This window comes from Anopheles aquasalis, chromosome 3 (assembly GCF_943734665.1).
Source record: "Anopheles aquasalis chromosome 3, idAnoAquaMG_Q_19, whole genome shotgun sequence".
Lineage (NCBI taxonomy): Eukaryota > Metazoa > Arthropoda > Insecta > Diptera > Culicidae > Anopheles > Anopheles aquasalis.
This window is the reverse complement of record NC_064878.1, coordinates 25334096-25361595: the sequence shown is the minus strand read 5'-3', so window position 1 is coordinate 25361595 and position 27500 is coordinate 25334096. Positions and strand designations below refer to the sequence as shown.

Here is a 27500-nt window from a genome sequence, read left to right as displayed (position 1 = left end):
ATTTTCGATTTCCCTATCGACCTTCCCCCTGGGAGTCGGCCTGCTGCACTGCTGCGTACGGTTTTTCTGTTTTTCCAGTTTTCCTTTTCGTTCTCTCTCCCTCGGTCCCTCTCGTTCTCACTCAAAGTTGTTGGTCCTTTTTTCCTGGGAGACTCTTCGACAGAAGGAGGACATCGTCTGTCGTGCGCCCCGCCGAAATGGTATTATTTTTCGATTATTCAATTTTCAAGTAGCTTGTTGAACACGATGTTTATGTGCTGCTGCAGAGAGAGGGGCACCGATCGTCCATCTCCCTGCCCGCCTGTCCATGCGTCGAGGCCGACGATACGCCGAACGATTACGAATCCCCTCCCTATCTCTCTCCCCTCAGGGGGATAAGAGTGTATCCCTTATCCCTGGTGCTGGCTTGCTGCCTTTTGTACCATTCGCTTGCCGCTTCTCTTAAGTTGCTCTGTTTGTAGTTTTCCAGCCGCCTCAGAGACTAGAGGCCCGAAATGGTCCAAGCAGTAGGCGTCGTGCGCGTGCTACGAGCAACGTTCCCTCAACGAACTTTGCGACTTTTCGTTGCAACCCGGCCTCGACCTTTACAGGCGTCACATTTGGTGGTTATTTGATTTTTATGTAAATCGACCAAATTGTCGCCAGACGACGCCACGTTCCTGTTCTGTCCCGGTCGAGTCGAGAGACGCCTTTTCCGCTTGTTTTGGGAACCGGGCCCCCGGTTTATCGTTGTTTGAGAAATTACAAATGAAATTGATTTTTCACGCCTCGTGAAGATGCACGATAAACATTCATTTCGTTTGAAGTTGCACCAAGACTTTGACGTTGAAAGCCTCAGGGGGGAAGCGGTGCTTGGTACTACGCTTTATGAAGCAAAGACAGCGCAAAGCGATAAGCAATGGAAATGATTTATTTGCTTTGTGCGTGCGTTTGGGCGTGCATGTGCGTCGTTGTGCCGCTACAATTAAGTGAGCGCGCGAACAACCATTTCATCTCACAGGATGATCCCAAATACAGCACTTTTTTGCCCATTTTATGGCCCATTTCTTATCGCAGCACGAGATTCCTGCCTCGAGAACATCTCAATCAGCTCGAGTCTCTCTATTTAGCTTCATAATCCGAATGCAAAATAACGAACCAGAGCCAGTCTGCCAGCAGCTGCTGGTTCTCGTCTCGTGGCGTCTTCTCACGACACCAACAACAAGTTGTGCAAACAAATTCATCACAAACCGACTCAAAACGACTCAATTTAAACTATTTCCTCCAACAAGCATCAGAACACAACAGAGGGATACATATGCGATGCTAGTGCTGCTGCTGCTGCTGCTGCTCCTCCTGATGGCTGCTGCTAAAGAGCTCACCAAACACAATCCAACCACAAACTGTACACCTCGGAGAGATAGCGGAGGAGCAATAAGGATATGGTGCTTCATAAAAAAAATAAAACTATCTCCACCCCATCTCCACCAGTGCTCCACCAGAAGCTGGCTCGGTAGTCATTTAGAAGTCCTGAGGATAGAGAGAGAGAAAGAGAGAACCCGTGGATTTGGGGCCCGGCAGTAGAGCAAACTTTCTCCATCCAAAAGTATCGTTTTTATTGCACCATTCAGTGGTGGCAGTCCTCGTCCTTTCTCCGTTCTCCGGGCCATGGCTCACGTTAAAGCACTTCCAACACAAACACCCATTATCGGTGGCAGTCCTGGTGGCTTCCTCATTCCTGGTAGAGCGACAGAGAGAGAGTAAGGGAGGCATCCCGTTCGAAATGAGAAATGGAGAAAATTACCGAAAAACTTTGGCCGACTTCACGGTCGTCGCCACCACCATCGCTTCGTCCTCGTGCTCCCGGTTCCTCCGCGATAATTAATAACACACTCCGCCTCTGGCAGGCTTCTAATCGAGCAGAGGCTCTTGGTGGCAGTCCTCGCATCGACATATGTTTGACAATGCGCGTTGGAGCAGCTCTCCGTCCGCTGAAAGTTTGGTCGTGGGACGGCATGATGAGCATTTTGATAGCCAAATGAGGACCTCGTTATCTGGCTCGAGCCGACATCGACGACCATAAGCTGTTCACAGCGAGCACATAGTGAGTGCCAAACCGGTAACATACGGTACGGGTACAGGATAGCCTTTCGGTCCGAGGAGGCGCTGTTGACTTAACCTCATAAAAAAAGCGTCCCTTCCGTTGCCAGTTGTTGCTCGCGACCTTCTGTAACAGATTGAGATGAATTCTGGCTAAGGGGATCAGGAAAAAAAGGGTTGGCAGGAGGGCCAAGAGGCATGAACAAATAGCGAGAAAAAAAACGGCAGGAAGGCCGATCCATTACCACCAAACCCCCGGGTGGAAGAAACGAGGTCGAGGGTCTCTAAAGTCGAGTCACTGAATGCATAAATCTTTCGGGAACCGCAAGCAATCCTCCCGGAATGGTGGCCCTCCGACAGCGTTGATTGGTTTCAGGAACGGTAGCCCAACGAGCTGCGGACCGTGGCCATTACAAATTTGAATTGACTCATTTTAACGCCACCGAGTGTCCGTCCGTCCGCTTTCTACCACCGCCGAATATGGAGTTGTCGCTCGGAGCGAATGAGAGAGCGAAAGAATAAATAGAACGAATGGAAAACAGTCGAAATCCGAGGACGATCATGACCGCAGCCGCACACACCCGGGGCACAGAGACAGCGCGCTAAGCAAAAATGGGTAGCAAATGGTCAGGACGATCCGACATCCCGGTCCCGGTTCCAAAATAAACCCACGGTAAACAAAGGTCCGGGGAATTTAAATTCTCACTGATTTATTGAGCAAATATGTCACCATTTAGCATTTCGGAGGGCACGGTCGCCCGGGAGATTCTGTGGTGGCCCTCGTACCACCGGGAGTGTTCCGAGGTTTTCTCCTTTTTTGCGGTTAGTTACCTCCTCTTTGCTGCTGCTGCTGCTGCTGCTGCTGCTGCTTGGTGAACTGTCATCTACCAGCCGTGGTTGTGGTGGTGGTGGAGGCAAGGGGTTCCGAGATACAACGAGAGATAAAGCTGAACCGAGCGTAGAAGAATCTCCTCTAGAAGAATCCTCTGAATCCACCACCGTGTGTCCACGAGATTGCAAACACAGCGAGAGTTCGCTTCGCTTCATTCGACATTTGGGTGCAGCAACTGCGGAGACGCTCTGACCAACCTTTCCTCCCTAAAGTGTATATTATCTGTTGACAAATGATGGGCTATCTGGTGCAGATGAATGGGCCCTGTGTCCTGGCACTGTGTGCGGTGCGGTGCACACCCTTGGCCTCGCCCATGGCATTAAGAGGCAGCTGATGCCGTTCTTTTGCGGACGCGCATTCTTCTTCTGTTGCTGCTGCGACTTCCCTCCCTTCTCGCGTACACGATGGAGAAATATTAATTTACCAGCATCGCAGAGAGCCAGAGAGCGCCGAGCGCCACTGTGTGTCCTTATGGACAATTCTGAGGTCACCCTGGGAGGGAGGTTCGGTGTTCCTTCTGCCCTTCCTTTTGGGACGGCGAGATAGCTTATAGCTGCCGCCATATAATTGCATTCTCCCGGTGGGAATTCGGAAACCCGACCGAGACCAGGCACTAGCTCTTGCAGCGCAGTCCCCCGTGGACGGCTGTATAGGATAATGCACTTGTCAGGGGATAATGGACCAACGGAGAGTGTGGTGAAGGGACTTTCGCTTTCGCTGCTGTTGCTACTGCTGCTACTACTCTACGCGGAGGTGATGTATAGGCACAGCAGGGATCGAACTGATTGCGGCTCCTGAATGTCCTCGTGATTAAAACAAAGTTAAACGGGAGGGTAAGGGTCCGATAAAATAGGTTATACTTCGGGGGTAATTTGTTGAATGACTTTTGTGTGCTGGCTGTTGTGTACATCGCCGCGTGCAGTAGTTCCGTTTGACATCTACTAAGTAAATTATATTCCATAGAAACAGTGTAGCAGAGCCTACTTCGATTCGTTCCTGGTACGAATCGAACGTAAAAGCTATTTTGTAGTAAACACGAGCTATCTTTAAAGGCTCACTTTTGGCGATTTTTGTGAAAATACTTTTCAACTTATTTTTTTTCAAGTGAATATCATATTAAACTACAACTTTTTAAGAATATTTGGTTCTCCTTTGGGGAAACATTTATTTAAAATATCATCCATGGCATCAAATCTAAGAAAGGCGTTTCTGCAAAAAGTTATTTTTTCCAGTGCCCATCGTAGCTGCGTGATGGATCATTTGAAATATACAAAACTATATTCTTTTGATAGAGTATAAGTTTATCCAGCTATCCCTCGGCGAGTTTTTGTGGATTATAAATTTTTGGCAGCATTGTGAAGTTGAAAAAGTGATCACACAATGATCAAACCGGGTTCGTCGCTTAAGACTTGAGGAGCAAGTCTTTTGATTCGAATCAAAACGGTACCCAGCGTAGCTGCGTGCTGGGTCATCAGAAAAATGCAAATGATTGTTCGTTTCATAGATTATAAGTTTATCCAGGTAGCACCGGTGAGTTTTTGTTGAAATTCTTATTTTTCGATTTTTTTATTTTTGGCACATTTTTGAAGTTGCAAAAGTGACGTGTTTTGCGATTTTTCCATAAAATTCGAGTTTTTATAATTGTTTTAAAAAAAGTATCATCCCTTTTAGTGAAAATTCAACAGGAAGAAGAACAGTGTACGGCTAATGTGTTCAAAATATCATATCGGTAGATCCAGTAGTTTTTATGCTACGATGGGTAGCGACTTTTAAAACGTTGGAACGCGTTCCAAAGTAGCGAGCTGTATAAAATGCTGCTTGTATGAAAAAAAATGCTATAAAAGCTGCCTTGTATGAAATGCGGATTTTCAGAAATCAACATTTTTGTAAGTTTTTCTTCGATAGATCCAACACGTTTATACAATATTCTTGAAATGATCAGTATTGACGAAAAAATGGTAATAATATAAGTCGCAAAAAAAATTTATACCTAAGACTCCATCTTAAGCTCTTTTCTAAAACGATTCATATTCTCTACCACGATAAAGCAAAAAACCTCTCACACCGTCAAGACGCCCATCATGCCGTCGATGTCAGAAATATGAAGAAATATGTCTTTTCAAAACCTCAACCTCACAACGTTTGCATGACGTCCCCAGGCCATTCGCAACCTCAACCGACGTGCAGCTCAAGTGCCACCACATCGAGCACAAACATTAGCATTCCTCGGTGCAAACTGACAGAGGCATCGGAGCACCACACACCACGGGTGGGCGGATCAAAGTGCAAGTCGTAGCGCTCCTATAGGTAAACCGGCACCCGGCACCCGGCAGCGCATGTTTGTGTGCGGGAAGGGAAAATTCCAAAGAAAAGCACCCGCTATTACGTCGATTAAAACTTCAACAATGTAGACACTTTGCCAATGAAGTTCAGCCCGCATCCCCTGGCAACCCATCACAGTCACCCGGCATCGTCGCAGGAAGTGCGCGCGAAGCGAACACACTGTCTACTAGACACCGGCTAAAGTCAGTGGCAGTCGCAGTCCCTGGAACTTGGCGAACAAAAGGACGAAAAGTATAAGATGCGTGAAAAAGAGCACCCAACGGAAGGCTGCCGAAGGGCCGGTTTTGGGGTGGGTGGGAAGAATACTTGAACTAACACACCGCTAGACCGCGCGGCACTCCACGGCGTCTCGTCCCGCGTCAAGGGCTTCACACCGAAAGAGTCACAAAGAGTCAAGGGGACGAAAGTCAGCTGCTGCTCATCCAAACATCCGGACACACATCCACCACACACATGTACCGGGAGGGTGTATGTATGTGAGGCCGGTTTGCTCGTTCTAGTCACGTTCCGCTTCCGGTGCTTTGGCGAACTTCCTATATCCACGTGCAACCCTGCCGCGAGTGCAGCCGCGTTTCGCAAACGCGAAGCATCCGAGCGAAGGCGCAGCATAAAGCATACATATATTTTTGCGTACCAGACCACAGACACCACAGTGGCCACAGTGGCCGTGTGGTTGCCGGAGGACGAACGACAGGAGGAATGTTTCAAAACCACCTCTTCCTGTCTCTCACCCCACCGGAGCTTCGGCTCGAAGCAGCAGCCAGGGCAGAGGTCGACGTTAGCATCTTCATGTCAGCCGGTTACGGGTGCCGCAAAGAAAAGACCGTCGAAAAACTTGCGCATATTTCCTCTCCGGTGCCCTATTCCATATTCGAAATTGGAAAACATTGTGGCAACATAAAAGCGGCAGAAAAAGCGGCGGAGCGGTGGCTGGCGGGGAGAGGCAAAATAAAGCATAACCAACCACCGCAAACCTATAGTTCGCTTGTCCGCTTGTGGCCTAGGCACTTGCATTTGCAGCGGTACGGTAGCGATAAAAAGGAAGAGCTCGCAAGAACCTCGCGCTATCGTATTTGGTCTAGGTTCTAGTCGCCAGAACGTGGAGAAAGCGAGAGAACTAGGGGAAAGTAGAACGTAACTGGAACGCAAGGAAACCGGCAAAAGACGTGGCAAATGATGCTGTACCATAAAATTTCTCGAAACTGGCTGAACGTGAATGTGTCAATGAGAGCAATCCCCGCATGCCCGGGCCTTGGCTTTCCTCTCGTTTTTTTTTTTATATCTAGCCAGCGAACCCCCGCCCGGTTTTTGGGTGATACCAAGTGTGCCTTTGTGCCATCGCGCAGCAACGGCACAACACGATCGTGCGCTGTACGTGCGATTGCAAAACATTTCCTCCGTTTTCCCTCCGTTCTTCTTCCAGTGCTTGTTCCAGTTTCGTTTGAATGGCTCTCGGTTTCGATCACTCCAATCGAATCTTCCTTGTGGTCCACAGTGGTGGACACGAGGAATGGTCATGAGCATCAAACATGACGAACATGCTGCTGGTGCTGCGGCTGCGACTGCTAGCTACAAACACACGCGCACATACACGCCAGTTGCTTCACGTGAAGCCCATTTCACGCGTTCTGTTACGGCGAAAGGCCGCGTAGTGCCAGTTGTTGCGTGGCCATCCCTTCGCCCCGAACACACGCCGGCCTCCTGTCGATTGTGTCGAATGCGTCGTGTTCTTTCCGTTTTGTTCGTCGCCTACATGTTTTTCTGGGAGTTTTTCTGTGCGTGGTTTTTTTTTGTTGTTGTTTTGCCTTCTTCGCATTTCAGTCGAGGCTTCCTTCATCACGGTAATGCTGCTGGTGAGCGAATGTGTGGTGACAACAAAGCTACTCTGTCGCACTCTCTCTCTCCTTTTCGCTTCCTCAAAAGCCTCATACACCGCCATAATCCTGTGCACTGTGTGCTGTGTGCCCCGTGTTTTTGTGTTTGATTTTTTTTGTCCAACCCCACGATTTCATTTGTCTCCATTGCGTTTCCCTGCGTTTCCGGCAATGTCAGCGATACGACGCCAATGTCGCAGTACAAGCAGTCGCTTAAAGTCCCTTGGGGGGGGGTTGAAGGAAAGAAGGTCTGCAGAAAGCTTTACTTTTCCACCCCGTTTAATGCTGAGCGCTGTCACCGGGTTCCCCTAGCACGACCAGTATATAGCAGCAGTAGCAGCGATACCACATTGCCTAATCTCTGACCGGGTTGCTTTTGTCTGCAGGACGAAGGCAACGACAAGGACGCGGACGCCATCGTTTTCTTATGCTCACACGGCACAGAGCACAGCACAGGCGTTACTGTTCGCTTGCTTGCAGGTGCCCTTTGCCCCGCACTCACATGAGCGAACACTTGAGAAAAGGGCTCCAGCAATAAGCTTCCATAAATGATTAAACGGCTCCACGAGAAGCGTGGACAGCTTCTCAGGTGACACAAACATCCGGCGACGTCCAGAGCCGCGTACAAGATCCCCGGTAGGTCGTAGGAGATTATTCAAAAATGCCAAGGCAGTACCTGCGCCTCGGTGAGCAAAACAATGGCCCTGGACGTCGCAACACGTATGCGCGCTAATTGTAGACCGTAAAGACGACGGCCTGGCATGTCTGGCAATTCGGTAAGGCGATTTGTGTCAAAGCAGTGCCTTTCGCAGCACCTGATTGTGTCCGGTGGGTGGTTGTGCCGGAATAGGCGGCACCAGGCTGCATTCTTTTCGTCTGCCACGTTATGCCAATGTGCGCTCTGCAGCAGCATCCATGTTGGATTTGACCATAACGGGGTGGTTATGGTTGATTCGGGGCCCAAAAAGGTTCATTTTTGGTGATTATTTTTTAAAGGAACTATTCAATTTGATTTTTTCTAGTTAATGTTATATTAAACTACAACTTTTCAAGAATATTTGGTAGTATTTTGGAGAAGATTCATTGGAAACATTATCCATGGCATCAAATTGAGGAAGACGTTTCTTCGAAAAGGTTCTGTTTCCAGTGCCCATCGTAGTGACTGGATCATTAGAAGAATAAAAACCAAACCTACATTATTAGTTTATCAAAGTATCACCGTCGAATTTTACTTGTTTTTCAAATTTTTCGATTTTTGGTAAATTTGAGAAGTAGAAAAGAGATGTTTTATTTCGATTTAATCAGAAAAGTCGTATTTTAGTCCGGTTTAGTTGTTCTTAGAAAAGTGTGTTCATAATTTGCGCTTCAAAGCAGCAAAATCATTGTGCCCCGGATTTTCAAAAACCTATAACTTTGCCAGTTTCACTTTGATTGATCCAAAAATCATACACAATCCTCTTTAAAGGATCAGCATTTACAGAAAAATCTTTAAAAAATGTTACAAAAACAATTAAATACCTTAGCTACCCCCTTAAGGGACTTTTAGCACAACTTCACAGTTAGTACAGCAGTTCGCTCAATCACATACAGGCTACTAGATAAAATAATGTTTTAGTCCAAACCTTCCACACGCCGTCACGCCACGGTGACACGGTGCTAGGTAGCGTCGACTGTCAACAGTGGCGACAGCCAGCGAACCGATGAAAAATTCATCTCTGTCTCTGACCGGAGATCCCCCGCCGGTGGTGTTGTGGACACCATTTTCTCGAACCGAGATTTGCACGCCCGGTGCAGTTCGCTCCACAAAGACGAAACACAGGCCTCCTTGGAGACGTTGGCATCGGTTGCATTTGTTGCTTCCTTTCACACGCATACCATGCACACATTGCTTGGTTCTCCTTAGAAGACGCCTGATCTCAACACGTCTGTCCACTGCAAGATGGCAAATGGGACATAATTCCCATCAGTATCAGTGCCTCGGGTACAAAGGGGCTACAGCACCGTGGCAACTAGTCATAAATCCTTCCACCCTGCTCCACCGGAATACATACAGGCAACAGCTGCACCGCAGGACCACCGATAAAGGATGGTGATGAGCTTCTATTTTTCGCACATTTCACACCTCCCACCATATGCGGGTGTGATTGGGTGTAGGCAAAACATATCTCTGGTCTGCTCCGTTCCGGTCCACAGAGATGCTGCCACTCTTGGCATAAACGGTGTGGGATGGTAAGGCCGCCCGGTCGAGGATGTTGGCGGATTTTTGGGTTGGGGTGGGATCCCGACGGTGGCACGCAGCACGACGCAGCGCACATTATGCTATGCCGTTTATGTGTTCGTCTTCGGTGGCGGTTCATTTCGGCAAAACGGCATCTTTGCTCGGCACGCGCCGGTTGCGGAGGTGCGAAAGCGGTTCCCCCCCGCCCCTTTTCGCACAAATAGGATTAGGCAATATTCATGAGGATGAACCTGGATGATAATCCGCTTAAATTGGCCTCCCCCGCTCCGCACCTCAATTCCGATCCATGATGTTGGGTGAGTCGGATTCGGAAGCATCCTTTCTGGCCGCGTCTAGCACGTCTGTCTGGGGGAGGACGATTTCTTGGAGGCATCAAATTCGATGCCCGCTTAAGGATCAATCTGCGCGCTATTAGACCGAAGGAGATGATGGCGCGGGACTCCTGAGCTCAGTGGCTCCTTTATTGCGAGGAACGGAACGGAATCTGCCAGGTTGGTTGCGTGCTTAATCCATCAACAACACTCACGGCCACACTTTCAACACATTTTCACCCAATATTCGTTGGTAGCGTGTGGTTGGACCATTTAAAGCCATTTCCCCTGGCCGGTTGTGGTCACACGCAACGGGATCTCACGAGGCCAGGGATCGCGTTGCGCCTCCACGTCAACGCCAGGTGTCGATCGATAATCATTTGAATAATTGATTGCAAAACTTTGGGCGATCGGTCGGGCGGGTGGTGATGTGGCGGAGGAAACCGGACATCGGGAGAAAGGTTGTCACATACACAGAAGGACACGAGCAAACACATGGCTCCGGCTTTATCCTGAGGGCCCGTATGCTCGCTGAGGTGAGTGTAACGGGGAGAAAAAAAAGTTTCCCGGAACCATGGTCCGTCTCCGAGCAGTCGTCCAGCAATTATCGGACGATGTAAATCATATTAATTAGTCACCACCACCACCGGCCTCCACTCCGGAGTGAGAGGGTCCTGAAGGTGACCGGAAGTTGGCAGACGTTCGGGTGTAAATCGTCACACTCGCTCCCGTGCCCCGAGGGTTGCTGAGATTATTCCCTTTTCGTTCGGTCAGGCGTAAGCTGGCGTTAGGTCTCTCGCCATTCAAGGAGGGATATGGGAAAAAGGCGAGGGTCACACCTCTGCCCAGGCGTCTGCTGCTTGCCTTTGGCTTGCGACACGATTATCGTCACGATTTTCTGCTCGGTTAAAGTGTTGGTATCTAGCGGGGTTTGCTGCCACCGATCCGATCGCCCACCCAAGCCTGACTTGCGTCTTGCGTGTGAACTAATGAGAAATGGTGCATGTTCTGCCCCGTGTCCTGGAGTTCGCGAACCCCGGGCGTAATTAATTTAGATTGATGTGCGGAAATTAGAACTATGCACTCGCTGGTGGTGCTGCTCTTGCTGTTGCAACGTGAATTTTCATACGGGGGCGCGCCGCTCTCAGCCACATATGGCGCATCGCCAATCGTTGCAGATTCGATGCCGTTCGTAAGTGAGGGCTTATGGCCAAGGGTGATGATAGTTTCCAACAGATGTAGAGCGCTTGTTTGTGTTGATTGGATTGCGTGAAAGTAGTGTAATGGGTGGAAAAATGAGTTGATGAGGAGAGTTTAAATTGTGTTTTCCCCGCAATCATCTACTACCTTCGTTCACTTAAGGTTGGTGGTTGCAGTGCTGATGTAGGTTTTTGGTAATTTTTGAGTTGTACAATTTTGAATTATACAAGTTTTGCTTATAAAATTTACATGTTAACATGTTAAAGGATGCAATTTCCGTTAATTTTGAACAGATTGAGGTTGCAATTGATTGCTGGATAATATTGTTTTACTAGCTCTGCGTATATTTTTATGGTTTGTGGTACTATGTAAAATGCGTAAATTTTAAAACAAGATTAAACATGACCCACAAATTAATTACTATGAAAGGCAACGACAAACAGCAAAAAAAAAAAGAAAGTAAGTGCAATGTATCGTCGAAAAAATAAAATATAGCGACTAATTAAAAATAACATTAGCTAAGCTTAATCATAAATAGGATTGAAAAGTCGATGCTAGATTTAAAATGACGATAAAAAGTGATTGAAACCCTAAAAACAAATAAAACACCTAATGGAAAGTAAAACGCGACTATCACATAAACGATTAGAGAGATTTTCGTATAAGAAAAAAACACAACAACGAAATAAATACAAGAAAAGCGCACAATCAAATGTGAAATTGAAGAACGACAAAGCTAAAACTCCAGAACACAATCACCACAATAGCACGAAGCGACCGTGTATCCGCACAACGCCAACAATGTATCCGAATTTTTGATCGAACAATCCCGAAGTGATTTGTTAAAAACCAATTACAAATCAAGCTGTTCAAGCTTTGTGTAGCGCGGTATTCTCACGTCCTTCCGCCTCCATTTCCGCCACCGTTTTTCCTTGCCTCTTATCTCTGATCGGAGTGACTTTTCCCGCCCGCGGTTCGCGCGGACTGCGGTAATGGTATCTGTTTAAATCTCTCGCTCTCTTCCGGCAAAAGAATTTTCCAATCAACCACCGAATCGAACCCGCACCCGGTGAACGGCAGCTCTGCGGAACTGTTCAGTTTATGAGCGCAACAGCAACAGCAATCGGTTCCCTGCCATGCTTTATACGCTCCCTCCTCCTCCCCACGGGCATTCCATCGACACCGAGGGCTGAAGGCTCCACCGCAAGACCCACACGACCCCCGCAGGACCAACCGTTAGCGGCTCATCGAGCGTGCGGTCAAAACAACGGATCATCGGCCCCCCCGATATCATCACGAAACCAAAATAAATGTCGAACGTGAAGCAATTTTCCACCTCGCTTTCCCTCTCGCTATACGCTCTCTGGGTAGATATGGTTCGCTCTCACGGCATGAATCCCTTTGCGGGGAGAAAATGCACGACAGAAAAACGGACCGAACGTGGCCGGAAAAGCACGTGTTGGCTCGGGTGAACGTGGCCCGCGCCATTCGTCGACAATCGGGACACTCATTCGGGAGTTCATTTCACAACCCTGACACCTCCTCGTACCTCCCATTTGCACACCGCCACCACCCATTGATAACGCAACGCACAGGAAAACGGCTGGGAAAAAGGACGAAAGAAAGCGTAAACAATCCCCTCACCTCATAATGGCACCGCGCCTGCGAGTGTTCCGACATATCGGATCGTGAGTTCCGACTCGGCTCGCTACTAGACTAGAGAAGCACGCTGGAGGACCGGTGTGTCAGGGTGGTTGACGAAGGCACGGAGCGGCCGGAGTTTTTCCCTCCGAATGAGCGATTTTTCGCGCCCGCTCGTCCGTTTTTACTTTCCGGTTTTTCGGGCTCGGCGGACGTCGCCGGACGCCCAACTCAGTTCAGTTGCGATTGGTGTGTGGCCGTGTTTGGAAGTGCATGGCAAGTAGTGCTAGTGCCCGGTTTTGTGGCCCTATATCGAGTATCGAGTTCTAGTTGGTGCGTCCTCACTGAACCTGGTGTCTTTAGTATTTTTGCCTTTTTTGGGGCACGTAAAATGTAGATAAAATTTAGATTTATACAGAGAGAGCGAGAGTGTGTTTATCTGTAGCAAAACCAAAATACTTTGACTGAAAGATGGCCGTTCGATCGACTGTTTTTGTTTTTTTTTTTAGTTGCCTGTGTCTGTGTTGTAGTAATCGTCAAAAAGGCAAAGAGTGCGACGAAACGGCAACGGTCCTGGCATACTAGATCCACTTGAAGGTGTCGTAAATTTGCCGTGACAGCTGGTTGCGCTGTCACAACACGAGACGAACAACGCAACGAGGTCACTAAGGGCCATCCTGGTGCTGGTGACCCCCTCCCCCCCCGCTACGATCACTACCAGCGTGGTCGCAACAGTGTCACCCCCCCCCCCCCCCCCCCGCAACTTTCATTCCAATTGAATACGAAGGATTAAAAGCTTTACCGCGGCTACCAGCCATCGTTGCGTGAAATACCCAAATGTCCTGTGTGCTAGTGTCCGTATCTGTGTGTGAGGCTGTGTTGATCGATACGCGGATACGCCACCGTTCGCCTGTTTGATGACGCGCGATCCCGCCACGTGAATGCGAAATGCGGTAACAAAACGGTGGAAAATTTACGAGACGTGAAAAAGGATTCGCGGAAATCCGACGACTCCAGCACGACCGACTGCATCTCGGACCGTACCGCCGGTTGGTTGGTTGGTTACGCTTCTGTTTCACTTTAATTTCGTTTACATCACTGACCACGCGGGGAGAGGGGGAGGGCTGACGTACGGACACTGTCAGAGCACCAGCGGATTGTACTCTGCTGCTGCTGCTGCTGATGCTGCGGATGCACGATGGGAATAATTACAAAACTAACGAACCGAACAGTAGGAATCGGAGGTAAGCAGCACGTGGCCCCGATGGTGCAGAGCTTCACCGCGAATCAAACATGTTGCGAAAAGAATGGCCGAGAAAATTTGCGGAATCGCGCGGATCAACAATCGAAACCGATCGGGCTTCGGCGAGATTGCGACCAGCGGTGAATCGGTGGCTCGGATTCCCGGTGGTGGTGCATGGTACGGCATTCGAAATGCCGTACTGTGACGGTGGGGGGTAAAACCACCACCTTTTGCCCCGTTCCTCGGTCCTCGTGAAGCTCACATTTCGTTTGGAGTGTCAGTTGCAGGCGGTTTCGAAACAGGCACAAGTGCTGACCGGTGGTATGCGGTAGCGGTATTGGCGGCATTTACATTCCATTCCATCATATTGTACTCTGGTTGTCCGGCGTTATGTGCTACATTATTTGTTTAAAACCGGTGATGAGCTACGGGCCCACTATGGCGATTGTTATGGACGTGATGAGCTAATGCTGACACTGATACTTCTAGTTATTGTCTGTAATTTATTCACTGAACTGTTCATTGTTCTATTCCGTATTTGTTCGAGCTAATGATTGTAACAAGTCGGTTATTGTTCATGCCTTGGAGCACTTCAATCACTCTCGAATATTCGATGACGTGTAACTGATCTATCAAGAACCTTGTGGTGTTTTATAGATGCTCCAAGGATCATCATTCTTCTTGGCATATTTTGTAAATACACTTACAGTCTACTAGCGTCACAATTCCCTCAAAATAACATACTGGCTCCATGCATGAGCTCCATTACTCACTGATTAAAAGCGCACATTGAGGCACATTCTTCATCTTCTCCGTCTATCGCAATGGATCGGATCAACGACCCACGAATCGCGAGCCGAGAATCCATCTTATCCACCTCAAAATGCCTCCTTAATGCATCGATGCTAGCGCATCGCAGCTGGTATCGAGCTACCATCCACAAGACAATCGATCGCTCCGTACTCCCCTCAATCGGCCACCTTATCTGGCGCACCATTTGATTGATGATGATAAAACAACAACAGCAACGAAAAAAGTACGAACGGAAGAGGGAAAGGAAAAAAGGTTGGAATGCTTTGCAGAAGTAAACGTGAACAATGTCCACGGAGGAATGTGGTGTCCTGGGTGCGCGCACGCGGTGCATGAGTCAGAGAGAGGGGACAGAGAGTGTAAATCATCGAGCTCTCCCACTGAACCCTCTGAGAACGCTCAGTCAGCACTCGACAAATCATCTTTTTTGCATCAACCGGAGTAAGCGGCCGGCGATCAGGGTGGTCAATGGCCACGAGCTGCACCCACCCGGGGACCATTTCCATCAATATTCATGAACGCCCAAATCAAGACGAAATGCACACATACGTGGACACACATGTACACCCATGAAAATGGGGAGCCAGCGGAGATCGTTTGAAGAGTGGAAATCCCCCGTGACCCCTCTTGTCTCCACTTTCGTTGCTTTCCACGACGAAATGATTGACAATTGCCACGTGAACCGGAGCGCCATGGCCTCCGCGGAATGCGGGAAAACAAAAGGATTTCGCTTCGCTTCGCGCTTTAACCTTTAACAGATGCAATTCGCTTCACCATTTGTGACCGAGATCGAGGAGTAACGGACGGACCCATTCATTTCCATCCATTCACAGCGCCGGTGGAGGCACTCCTGCACCGGCCGGCGATCCTGTGACGGTGGATTCAGTGTCTGTTTGTTGATTTTTCCCGTGCTTTGTTTTACTTTGCTGCACCATTTTCCAGCGCTGCACTCTCTGCTCAAGGGAACATCCCTTGGGACGTGCTTGGGGAATAATAGGGGAGGTTCCTGTCCACCTCGACCACCGGCATCCCCGCTTTGACACACTCCCAGGACCCTCCATTGATGGATGCTGCCGAATCCGGCTGGCAGCTAATGCTAGCAAGAGAGAGAGAGCAAGAGGGAATATTTGTCATGGCCTCGGCCTCGGCTTCGGTATTGTTTCGCGGGACCTTTTTTTTTGTATTGTTTTTCGCTGAATCGCCGCAAATGGATCGACAATCGAGGTGTCTATGGAGCGCCCATTGTTCCGCCGGTGCGATGTGCAACATCGCTTGCTTTTTTTGTGTTAGAAAATAAGAATGGATAGTGAAAAGCGGTATAGCGGCTGGGAAAATGGGAGGAAATTCCACAAGGGACACAAGGGAAAGACAACAGCAAGGGAAAAGGGAAGATGTTCCGGATTGGAGTGGAAAACTGTCGCTATGCGGGCTGGCGGAATGGATCGTTGATCGTTCCGCTGAATGACACGATAATCAATCATTAATGGTTTCGCCTGGAGAGCAACAGCGAGCGAAGAGGGAAGTTGTAGAAGCTGGTACGGTTAGTTACGGACAACATAGCAGTTTGAAAGAAATATTTTAACAGTGTCAGAATAGTTGAAAAAACAATGCTTTCGGATGAGTTTGACACAACAATGTTAGATAAAAGATTAAAAGCCACTAACAAAGTTGGACAACAACTTGGTATTTGATTGGCAAAGGTAATTAAAAAAGAAAACATAACCAAGAGGCTCATGGATTTATCCTAAAAATTAAAAATAGAAATGGGAATGTTTCGCAATATAAAAAAAAGGTAAAGGAACATGTTCTTTTAACTGCGATTTACGATTACCAAATGTGGTAACAAAAGGCTGTAATTGCCAGCCCATCCTCTACTGGCGAGTACTTCTGATTCCATCCAATTACCAAGCAGCAGTTCCTTTTATTAACGACGCGTTGTGAACGCAATGATGCGAAGGACCGCCAAATCTAACAGCCATTTGGAGTGATAATATACTCACATCATCCAGCCACTCAACCACCACTCAACTTACGCCTTATTAAACAGCTCCATTTACGCGCCACAAAACGTTGACAAAAGAGTTCGCATTCCACTTCATCTCCTGCGCAGAAGGGCGGCCAGGCGACCGCACGGGATGATGGATAAATTGACGATAATATGCCCCTTCATCCGGAGCCCCCTCATCGCCCCATCGAAACGGAGCATCCATCGAACGGTCCTTTTTGAAACAAAGTGCGGCAGCATCTTGGGCGGAAGCAACTTCACCAACTTCCTTCTGCTCCCATCGCTTGCATCCTCTCTACGTCTCTCTTTGGCTGGTTTTTTGACGGATTTTTTCACCGGAACTGGCAAAGGCAAAAGTTTTGTCCAAATACGTCACAACAGCTCGTACCGCACCGCACGGCACCGCGAGACTTCTGCGCGAGTTGGAGTGGAGATCAAAAGATGAATAATGGTTTGCCCTGGCTCCGGCCCCGGTCCCGCTGAGCTGTGTGCCTTCTCCCGATCATAACATAACAATATCGGCGAGCTTCGACTAGCACCGGCTACACTTTCGCCATCTTTGAATTTATCGTTGTTCATTTTTCAAAGCAAGACTTTCGGCTTCCGCACCAACACCGTTCACGTGCTGCTCGCAGGGTTGATGGACTTGATGGTATTACTGGAAAAGTACGAATCCGGGTTTTGCAAAAGCGGAAGGAAGGGGGGGGGGGGGGCTGTCGGTGCGATGGGTTTGGCATGTTTTGTTTTGAGCAAAAGAAAACTTTTCCCACCCCATTTCACCGCCCGTACTACGCCCAGTCTGGACGCTCTGATAATCTATCAAACAATGCGCTACGGCGCGCCTCCTTCAAACAACGTCTTTATTTGAGTTTTATTGTGCGGCTCCACGGGGCTGACAGTGGCAGACATTGTCCTCGTCCTCGTCGTCGTCCTTGTCGTCGTCGTCGCAGTAGTCCTTGAGCGGTGCAAACCGTAGCGGCACCGCTCATCGAGTGTGAAATTGGGCAAATACCGTGCGATTACTAGATTGCTTCCAGTTTCGTTTCGCTTTGCACGTTTTTTTCTGCTTCGAAATGTCGAAAACCTGGTGGTTAGCCGATCTATCAGCTCGTAGCGCGCGCTGTCACTGCCACTGTCACTCGCCACTAATAAATCACTCGGAACTGGAAAACTTCACAGATTGAAATGCATGTAATTAGATCATCCTCGAGTCTCGCCGGCAGCAGAGCGAATCGAGAGAGAGAGAGAGAGAGAGCGCCGTCATGCTCCGTCCCATTCCGTTTTCCCGGCCACCATTACGGATTCACCTGAATCTGCATCGTGCAAGTGCTGGGCCGGAATCTGGGAAAAGACTCTCTTCAGCTTCGCTGCTGCTTATTTTCTTAATGTTTCCGGCCATCACCACCACCACCACCACCACCAGAGCCAACCAGCACCGATGCTTTCCTTCATCGCGACGCGAGAAAAGAAGGAACAAAAAAAAATCGTTGACATAATTCATAAGCAAAATATTTGTTTAATCAATTCAACGTTTGGCAGCGTTCGGGCGGTCTACCGGACGGTGGACCGGCCGGAAAAGCTTCACGGCCCACGTACCATGCCGAGCCTTTCACCGAAGGGTGTTTTTTCCGTCCCGCCGCTCCATTCCTTTGGCATTTCCACGTATTTCCATCCAACTTTCGCCACCGGCTGGCTTTCAGGGGTGGCTTTTTGATGGGAGGTAAGGAGGGTGGCTTTCGCTTTCCGCGTGTAAAGACTGAATGCTTGAGACGTCGTCATCGTCGTCGTTGGCGCAATGCCCGATTCAGAAGGTGGTTTGGGAAGGATTGTGGCATTTGATTCACTTGAACCGCCCCAAATACCAACGACCAAGACGACGACGGTACCGTGTCGCTGTCTGTTCATATTCTATTTACCTTTTTTTATGATCATTTCGCCCTCAACGGTGCCCACCATTCGATTTTTTGGTCGACACTCACACACAGGACATGTTTCTTTTCCGTTAAAAAAAAAAATAAAGCTACCACGGTACGGTACGTACGAAACCAACTCAAGAGCGAGCACACACCCATTGCATGAGGGCTGTGAGTGTAAAAATTCAATTACGTTTGATTATGTTTCGGAAAATTGAGAGCGAATTGAGGATCGTGAGGACGAGGCGCGAGAAAAGGCGGGTTGTAGGGACCGAAAGCCATCGACAGAAGGCCCGGGACCCTTTTACAGACACACACCTTCCGCCACCGTGAGGTGCCAACACGCAGCCCCCCTTGTAGCGGTGGTTGTGGGGCCAGGTTGACGGCTTATGGTGGATTTTATCCTCGTTCGCTTTCGTGATACCGCGGACAAAACAGCACGCGATCGACGACGACGACGACGACGACGGCGTATGTTGATGTCAAATCTGATCCACCAAAAACCGAAGAAACGGAACGAAGAAATTAGATTTTTGACGGCTGCTTGAGCACACTAATCTTTCCGGAACACCGCACGCTTTCGCCCAGAACATACGCAGGTTCGTCAGCATGAGCACGCAATCTATGGAGTGCTGTTGGAGTGATCTAGAATTCGGTTAATGTGACTTGGGAGAGGAACCTTGGGGATGGATTCGCGAAAAGTCGCCCAATTGGGCTGAGTGGTCGCTGGTGGCTGATTAGGGGGAAATGGAAGGATGGATGATTTATTCAATTGCTTATTGCACAACGAGCAATGCTGTTCGATAAGAGTACTTTTTTGCGCAGCTTTCTCTTAATGTAGTATCCTCTCGAGAATGCCGTGATACTAAGTGCAAATTGAAACGCAATTATCTATCCCTTTTGAGGCCATAAACAGCGTCTAATCAGGCGCGCTGATGCGTGCTTCGCCCGATAACGAGTTCAACAATCGATCGATTAGTGCTCACGTGTGTGTCTGGGTGTACCTTCTTAAAATGGTTTGTTTGCTTTACAAATGACTACCACTCACGACACTATTTGTGCCAGCGAGTGCTCGATGCAAGAAGTGTCCCTCGGTGGCCACAAAAAGGTTATATACGTTTTGCGTTGAATGTACAAGCGGTACAGTAACAACAACAACAGCAGCACCATCTAACAAACCATCATTATTGCCCCTAATGATTTCACTTACAACGGCGCGCAACAAACCGAAGAACCATCGCCAACAAGCGGATGGCTGGTAGCAGAAGAAGAAGCAGCGTTCATTACCAAAGGACGCCCTTCTCCGGAGGGCAATGGATGCTGTTGCCCTTCTCTGTAAGGCAGTGTCATCGTTGCCATCGTCACAGCATCGTTCGAATGGCGCAGCAATGGAAGAATACACCTCATTACCGATCCTTGTCGCCACCGGCCACTCGGCTGCACTCCTCTTATCATTTAATGAAAGTTTTCGTTCCCGTGACATTCCGCCACACCGAAGCCGCCCGGGAGGACCCCTGGACAACATGCAATCATTACCGTCCACTGTCGACGACGACGACGACGACGACGAATCGAATCGCGCTCAGCGCATCCGACTTGACCAAGAAAGTCCCGAAAACCGTCCCGTGCAAGCACCTCCCGGAGGTCCCGCGGCACCACAGGGAATCTTTCATTAAAAGTTGGTCCTCGGATATTGGATTGGATTCTTTCTCGTGCGCCTCGGTGTCAAGGAGGCAATTTTCCGGCGCGGGAAAACGAAAACGGCGCGGCCGAGAAGAAGCAGGGCAAATCAGTATTGACTCACTGGCACGGCCACGGGGCAAACGGGCACCGGATCAGATAAAGTTTTTAATCTTTTACAAGACGGTCACTCCGGTACGGTACGGCAGTGGAGGATACTAAATTAAGCTCTTAGTAATGCGCGGGGTTTCTACTCTGATCTGCTCGTGGTTTACATTGGGGAGGTCCTGGAATTCCTGGAGTGACACAAGTGATTCGCGGCCTTGGATTTTGATTGGTTTCTCTTCGCGTAAGAACTTTCTGCCTGCTTTCAAGTGCTTCTGGAAACGAGGACCCTACAGACTTCTCAAACGAGAATGTAACCATTGGCTGCGCTAACTGAAATCCTAACCTAACAACATTCCGATATCGATCATCGGAACGGACAAACGATCGATCGATTGTTCAACGCAGATTAACAAATATCCATTCCAATGGGGCCAAATTTCGCCTCGCAAACAGTCGGAATGATTTCAAGCTTCTCCGGACCTCCTGCGTCGCGATGAGGCCCTCGGAAAAGATGCTTACTTCATCTTGTTTGCATCTTTGCTGGCAACTTCTTCTGGGGAGCGAGAAGAGGGCTTAGCCTTGATCATCCATTTTCCAACAACGCCGCCGCGAGATGAACGTCGAATATTTGCCAACTCATTGACAGCTTTTCCCGCCGAATTGGTTTCACATCACAGGCCCACAAATCGATTAAGGGGCAACGGTGAGGACTTGCAGACTTTGCAGCACCCGATATTCGTCCGCTCTCGTCCACGTCTTTGGAGTTTTAAATTGTCAATCAATTTACTCAGCCTTCTGGGAAGAGGAGGGGAAAGAAGGAACAGTAAGATAGGAAAAGCGTAAAGCGGCACGCAGATAGCGTGCCCTATTCGCAAGAAGCTCGTCTCCGCGCGTTAATGCCTTCCTCCGCCGAAGCTGCATCATTATTTTACTCAATCGCACCGAGAGAAACATCAAACAAACCCCCGGCGCTCAAGGCGGATGCAGAAAGCTGGATAGCGAGCCAGCAGAGGGTTCCAAGAGAGAGGGGTGCATTCGTTTCGCAAATTGGACTCCTTCCTTTGCCGCAACCGCACGCACCAGTTACGATGGCCGCCCGGGTTGCAAATTTGCAAAATACCGTGACCAAATTCGCACACACGCCGTACGCCGCACGCCGCACGTTGTGTTGCTTGTTAGTGTGGAAAATAATGAATTTACCAACACACGAGCCTACCGGACCGGGCCAGCGTGTGTTGGATAAATACCGCCGCGCGCTCACCCTCAAAATGGCGACACAACGGTCGGTCTGAGTCACTTTAATCCGGACGATAAAACCTCTTCAAACGCGCTAGGGCCGGGGGGGGAACGTTTAGCGTCCTCACAAGGAAGCGACTGCGACACGTGCCCATCATTTGTTCCCCTTCGCCATTCTCGCCACGAACAAGATGCCGCCACTCGGTGTCTCGATGGGGATTTGGCGAATTGCTCAAGCGTTAGTAAATTGCTTCCTCGTTCCCTCTTTAGGGCGAGCAGCAAGGGAATAGCGGTGAACCCTCGCCGGGGCGCCTTTTTTGTTATTCATTCGCCATTCGCCTTCGATCGTTCGATTTTCTACGGCGCCGTGCGCCGTTATTGGTGGTGTAAGTGTCAGAGGACGAGGATGTCCTTTAGCCACTTGCACCCGAAACCAAACAGAAGACCATTCCGCCACGCCATGAAACCGCCTTTGCCGAGGCCTACTAGGAGGATTGCACAAGGCTGATGTCGATGTTCTCTCTGCTGCTCCGGAGGATACTGAGCGGACTCGAGTCGAGTGGGATGTGCAATTTTAATCCACCACCCTCCTGAAGGGGGCCACGCCAGCGGAAATGGATTCCAGTGACCGGAGAGAAAGAGAGAGAGCGGAAATTCATTGACTTTCATCGATGGACCAGAATGGAGGAACGGTTGGAATGGACGTGTAACAGCAGCAGTAGCAGGGACAATGGGATTCCTGTGTAACCGGAAGGAAGATTACTCAACTGAGCGGATCCTCCAGTCCTGGTCGCGTCCCACGGTATCCAATGGCAGTGGCCTGGTCCTCCATAATGTGTATTATGCTGCAGTCAGTATCCTGGGACATCGCCAGACAGCCGGGTCTTTTCATAGACTCCTCCGCCATCTCGTACTCCGGAAGTTGGCTTCCACAATTTGCCATTAATTAAACGGCCCCGCCATTCGGGTTGACGAGGTGACGTAAGATAATTGACTTCGAAACAGAGGATGACCCCTGGATGGCCCACGGTCTGCTAGCTCGGCCGTTAAAATGAAAACAGAGCGGTCAGTGGTTGCTTGGATTCAGTCGCTTCGGTTACGTCTGTGACCTTTTCGGTGCGTCAGGTCGCGCGCGCGCGTCCCTGGACGGTGTGGCAGGAATTTAAATCAATTTTTTTTCGTTCTCCTGTTCTTCTTCTTCTTCTTCTTCTTCCGTGCGTATGTCCGTGCGTGCGTACGTACGTTTAAATCCCTCAGGCGGGAGAGCGAAGGCCACAAAGGTCAAGCTCACCGGAGCACGTGCCGGACATTATCTTTCCCCAAAAAGCGCGTTTCCGAGAGTCCGAAGTCCTGGCGTTGCTGTTGCTTATTAAATTCTTAGCTCGCGGCTGGAACAATTTTTTTTGCGGGGAAGAAATTTTCTACAACGCATGACCCCCCGCGGATTGAACGCAAAACAGTGATAGCCACCGGGGTGGGGGGGCGAGTGTGTGCGTGGCAGCAGGCGATGCATTTTTTGGGGCGCCGAAATTTTCCCCCCGATGTTCCAGATCGAGAACCGCACGGCATCAGATTACGCGCAGCAGGTCCATGGCGTACTTCGATGCTCAACGCGGAGCAAGTACCGGAGAGGAGACGCGTCGCCCAGGGCCGGGATGTTTAGTAATAAACTTTTTTAATTGCCAACAACCGAAACCCCGAGGTCTAGATCGAAGAGGGTGAGGCAGGTGAAGAGGAGATGAAGCGCTTCGTCGCTAACGGTCGAAAATCGGTGAAAAACAAAAAGCGGCGCCAGCCTTCTACGTTCTCGCGAATATTTATTCTTTTTCCGTGCCCGAGCGTGAGTTCGCTGGCGCTTTCCGTGAACAAAGCGAAGCAACATCTCGGTTAATACTTATTGCTTCTCGGTACCGCACGGTACCGCGTTACCCTCTCACCACCCTTTTTTTGGGTGCGTCTATCACGCGGTTTTATGAGACATTTTGTAAAAATACACAGACACAAAGGCCAGCAGCAGCCAGTAGCAGCAAAAGGCAACGCTGCATTGCACTCGTTCACTCGCTGGATCTGCCACTAACAAACGGCGGTGATGGTGGAAGGGTGGGTGGCACTCTCATTCCGTTCGCCAGTTTAACGCGAGCAACGCGAGCAACGTTTGCCATAAAACAATCCCCTCTCCCCGGGGTTCCCTCACTTCTTGGCCGGATGAAAATTAGAAACCTTAAATCCTTTCCTGGTCCACTGCGACTGGCCTCAGGGTTCCCACCATTCCATACCATCAAGTTGAGTAGCAGCCCCAGCACCGCCACTACCGGGCCACGAGGTCACGGATTCGGTCACAGAAGCCAGCCAGCCAGCCGATGTGACTGCCAGATATCATAACTCTTCCGCATTAATGTGCACCCACCACCACCACCACCACCACCCAGTGTCACCTCCAGGACCCTCCTTCCTTTTGTTGGAGTTTTGGAGAAACTTTTCGCTTGGCTTCTCGTTTTTTTTTCTTTCTTTTTTCCACTTTTTGTGAAAAATCCACTACCCTGGCACGTGTGCCGGTTGCCATGTTCGATCGCTTGCTTGCTCCAGTGCTGCTACTGTTATGAGCATGCAGACAACCCACCGAGCGTTCCGGAGTCAGTATGTTATGTTTCATTGGCTGAGGCTGATCGTGAGCCAAAGGGGTTGGCACTCGCTCGTTGTGTCTGCGTATGTCGCGCACATCCAGAGTGGTACAACCAGAGTGTTCGCCTGTTTCTAGGTTAATGCATTTAAACTGCTGATAACGGCGATGATGATGACGCAAAAAAGGCGGGGGGGGGGGGGGTGGAAGAAGGGGGAAGGAAAACCGGTGCCAAATTATGCTATATCCTCGCCCCAGAACCGCCGCAGGCTATCGATGGCATGCAGCACCGCGCGCACGATGTAACCGGAGATTGTCGCCCGGAGACCCCATTAGGTGCACGAAACGGACCAGGATTCTGGCACTGCCGTGGGGAGCAGGAAGGACCAGGATATTGATCTGAAATGGGGGGTAACTCCGGCTGCTGCTGCTCTATTGCTTAAGGATTTGCGAGCGATTCATTGTGCAGAATGGTGGTGCTCTTTGCTCGATCAAATCAAACACACGTACACACAGCCACGCGCGTGTTTTAATGGTATGTGACCAGAACGGGCAGCCGTTGCGTTGACGGGAATTTATTGCCAAAACTTGTTGGCAAAGCATCTTGAAGTCGTTACAGAGACGTGCCTTCAATTGCACGACCATCCTGGGGACCAATCTGGGCGGGGCTGTTGGAAATGTGTTACAAAGTTTTCCACCACGCGGAGGAAAAGTTGTGCAAAAATTCACATTAAATTGTGAGCAGGTTCCAATGGCAGGCGATTAAACTCGTCCTAGGGGCTGGTTGGTGCATTTTTACACCCAGCACAGCAGCACCGGTACATTACATTGTATTGTGCTCGACAGACGACTGCGGCGATGACTTCCGGTAAATGGACTAAGCTCAACCTGTTTGAGAGAAGAAGAGGAATAACCGAAGGACGAGCTGCGAGGGTCTTAAATGTCTGTCCGGCCAGCAAACGAAAACAATACAACTGCCTGACCGATCCTACACCGCGGGGGTGGGGAAATGAGCTGGCCTGAAGCCGAGGAGAAAAAGGCCAACAGATGGAAAGCACCGGGACGCCCAACCGGAAGGACACTGAGCTCCCGGTGGGGAACAAGAAAAGAGAGAGAGAGAGAGTGAGAGAGGTGTTGTGGGAGGTGTAAAAAGGACAAAACAAAACCCAAACGCAAACAAAAGGAATGAGCGAAGGGAAGCGTGCTGAGCCTGGGCGGGGGAGGCGAGCAACACCTCGACGCCCAGGCCCACTCCAAAAGAAAAACAATCGCGCAAAGATCATCCGGTTCCGCCCGCCCTGGACTACCACCCCTTCTCTCTCTCTCTGTCTCCCGGGAGGGCATGCGGTGTCTGTCCGTGGTGCGCACCGGCGACGGTGGCTAGCAAGTGTTTTTTTTCCCGTTTGATTTCCCTAAACCCCAACTCACACCTGCTCCGGCTCCTCCTCCGACATTCAACATACAATTATCTCACCGCCACCACCTTCTCTCCCTCCTTTTCATCTCTCTCTCTCTCTCTCTCTGTTTCTCACACCCTCACCTCCACTCGATCACAGCTTAGCAGCACAGTTTATGCTAGTGGCGAACAAATAAAACATAAAAGTGAGACTCCCTAGTTGTGTTTGTGTGTATGTGTGTATCCTTTTGTGTGTCTCGGATCCCTGTGCAGTGCTGTGGTGTGAGTGCGTGTCCGCGCAGTGCCAGCGAAGCCGCTTGTGCTTAAAGCTTTCATCAAGTGGATCACCCGGAGGTAGTCCGGCATTCGCACTCGCTCGTCTCATTATCCTTCTTCACGGCTGGAAGGGAGGCTGGTTTTATTTATTTTTTTTCGCCCACAACAAAATCAACACGCGGTGGCAGTGTGAAAGTTCGAAAAACGGCCAACAGTTGGAGCAAAAAAAAAACCGCTGGAAGAATACTTTGCACAGCATCGTGCTCAGCTCCCAGAAGTAGAAACGTCAGAAGCGGTGGTAAAAGGTGCTAAAAGGTGTGAAAACATAGTAGCCAGCGGTCGTGGTGGTGGTGGTGGTTGGTGGTGCACCAAATGCGCAACCAGAGTAGCATCAAGAGTAGCAGTAGCGGTAGCAGCAGTAGGCAGTGCCGCGTTGTTAAGTTGTAGTGGCTCGCACTTGACGCCCCGTTGCCTGAGGAGTGCCAATAATCCGTGCGGAAAGTGCCCGACAGCCGCCCAACGCTCAACGGCAGCGAAAGGACGTGGAAACAAACCGGAGGAACCGCGGGCAGCCACGGGGCAAAGCCACAGTGAAGGTGCAACCATGGCCAACCATGGCGCCGGCCACATTTTGCTGGTTTTCCTTCTCATCTTTACCCAGGAAACGGCTTACGGTAAGTGACCGCTGGGGAGAGAGAGCGTACTTGGAGTCTCCGGGAACACTTGATTATGAATTTCCATTTCATTATTTATAAGACGCGCCCAACGACCGGGGGCTGCAGCAGGTCCTGCCGCTGGAGCTACTAGATCAGCTTGTGGCAGAACTTGTTGCAGATAAAGTCGAAGCGAGTAGCTTCCCTTACAGAGCTTACCAATAAGATAACAACTGCTTGCTTGTGTCCATTGTTGGCGCATTGAGTCCATTTAGTAGCGGGAAGTAAACTAATAGCGAGAGGCGCTCTCAGCAGTTGCTGTCTGTTCGTCTGTTCTAGACATTTGATTGATGGAGGTCCTACTGTCTGTATTCCAATTTGTTGAAGGTGATGCTTGACATTTGCCTTTTTTTTTGCTGGAACTCCAGACAACCTTACCAAGCACAGTACTAGGAACCAGATTGAGTCGTCGCCGCAGGTCAGTCACCGACAATAAATTATTGACAGACCTACCACGAAGCTTAGATACAAAACACCGCGTGGCACTAAGAAGTCATAAGCTTCCTACGAAGTCTTGGGCCGCGATTCTCCGAAAGAACCAATTCGTCTGCTCCATCTTCCAACAGTTTCAGTTTCGGACTTTTCCTCAACGCAAAAAGTGTTTTATGTATTGCGGAATCCCCCAGCAGCAATCCAAACATCATATGGTCATGTCAAACTGTGGCTGTCGAGTTCCTCATCGAGGATAGAACGATTTGCTTGGTTCGTGGGAATTAATTACATTATTACAATGTTCACGACCACACGTTGCACACACGGAGCCAGTGAGCCAGTGAGCTAATGGTGCGATGCTCTCGGTGACCAGTCGATTGAAATTCCTTGGAACATGAATCTGCTGCTGCTGCTACAACGCTCAGAGCAGTCATCGCCATCGTTCGTTTGTCGATCAAATCCTCATCCTCAGCGCTTTGATGCGCTCGG

General features: G+C 49.6%; 1 protein-coding gene across 2 annotated transcripts in view; it reads left to right on the top strand.

Annotated features, from left to right (window-relative positions):
- The first annotated feature begins 12786 nt into the window (after nucleotides 1-12786).
- LOC126575056 (protein amalgam-like) overlaps nucleotides 12787-27500 on the top strand; it is a 73832-nt gene continuing 59118 nt past the window's right edge. Inside the window, exons 1-2 of one of the 2 annotated variants that reach the window (XM_050235555.1) lie at nucleotides 12787-12912; nucleotides 25751-26540. In XM_050235555.1, the coding sequence (XP_050091512.1) occupies nucleotides 26471-26540 (70 nt within the window). In that variant the 5' untranslated portion in view covers nucleotides 12787-12912; nucleotides 25751-26470. The remainder of the gene's footprint in view (nucleotides 12913-25750; nucleotides 26541-27500) is intronic. The other variant, XM_050235556.1, reaches the window with a different exon arrangement.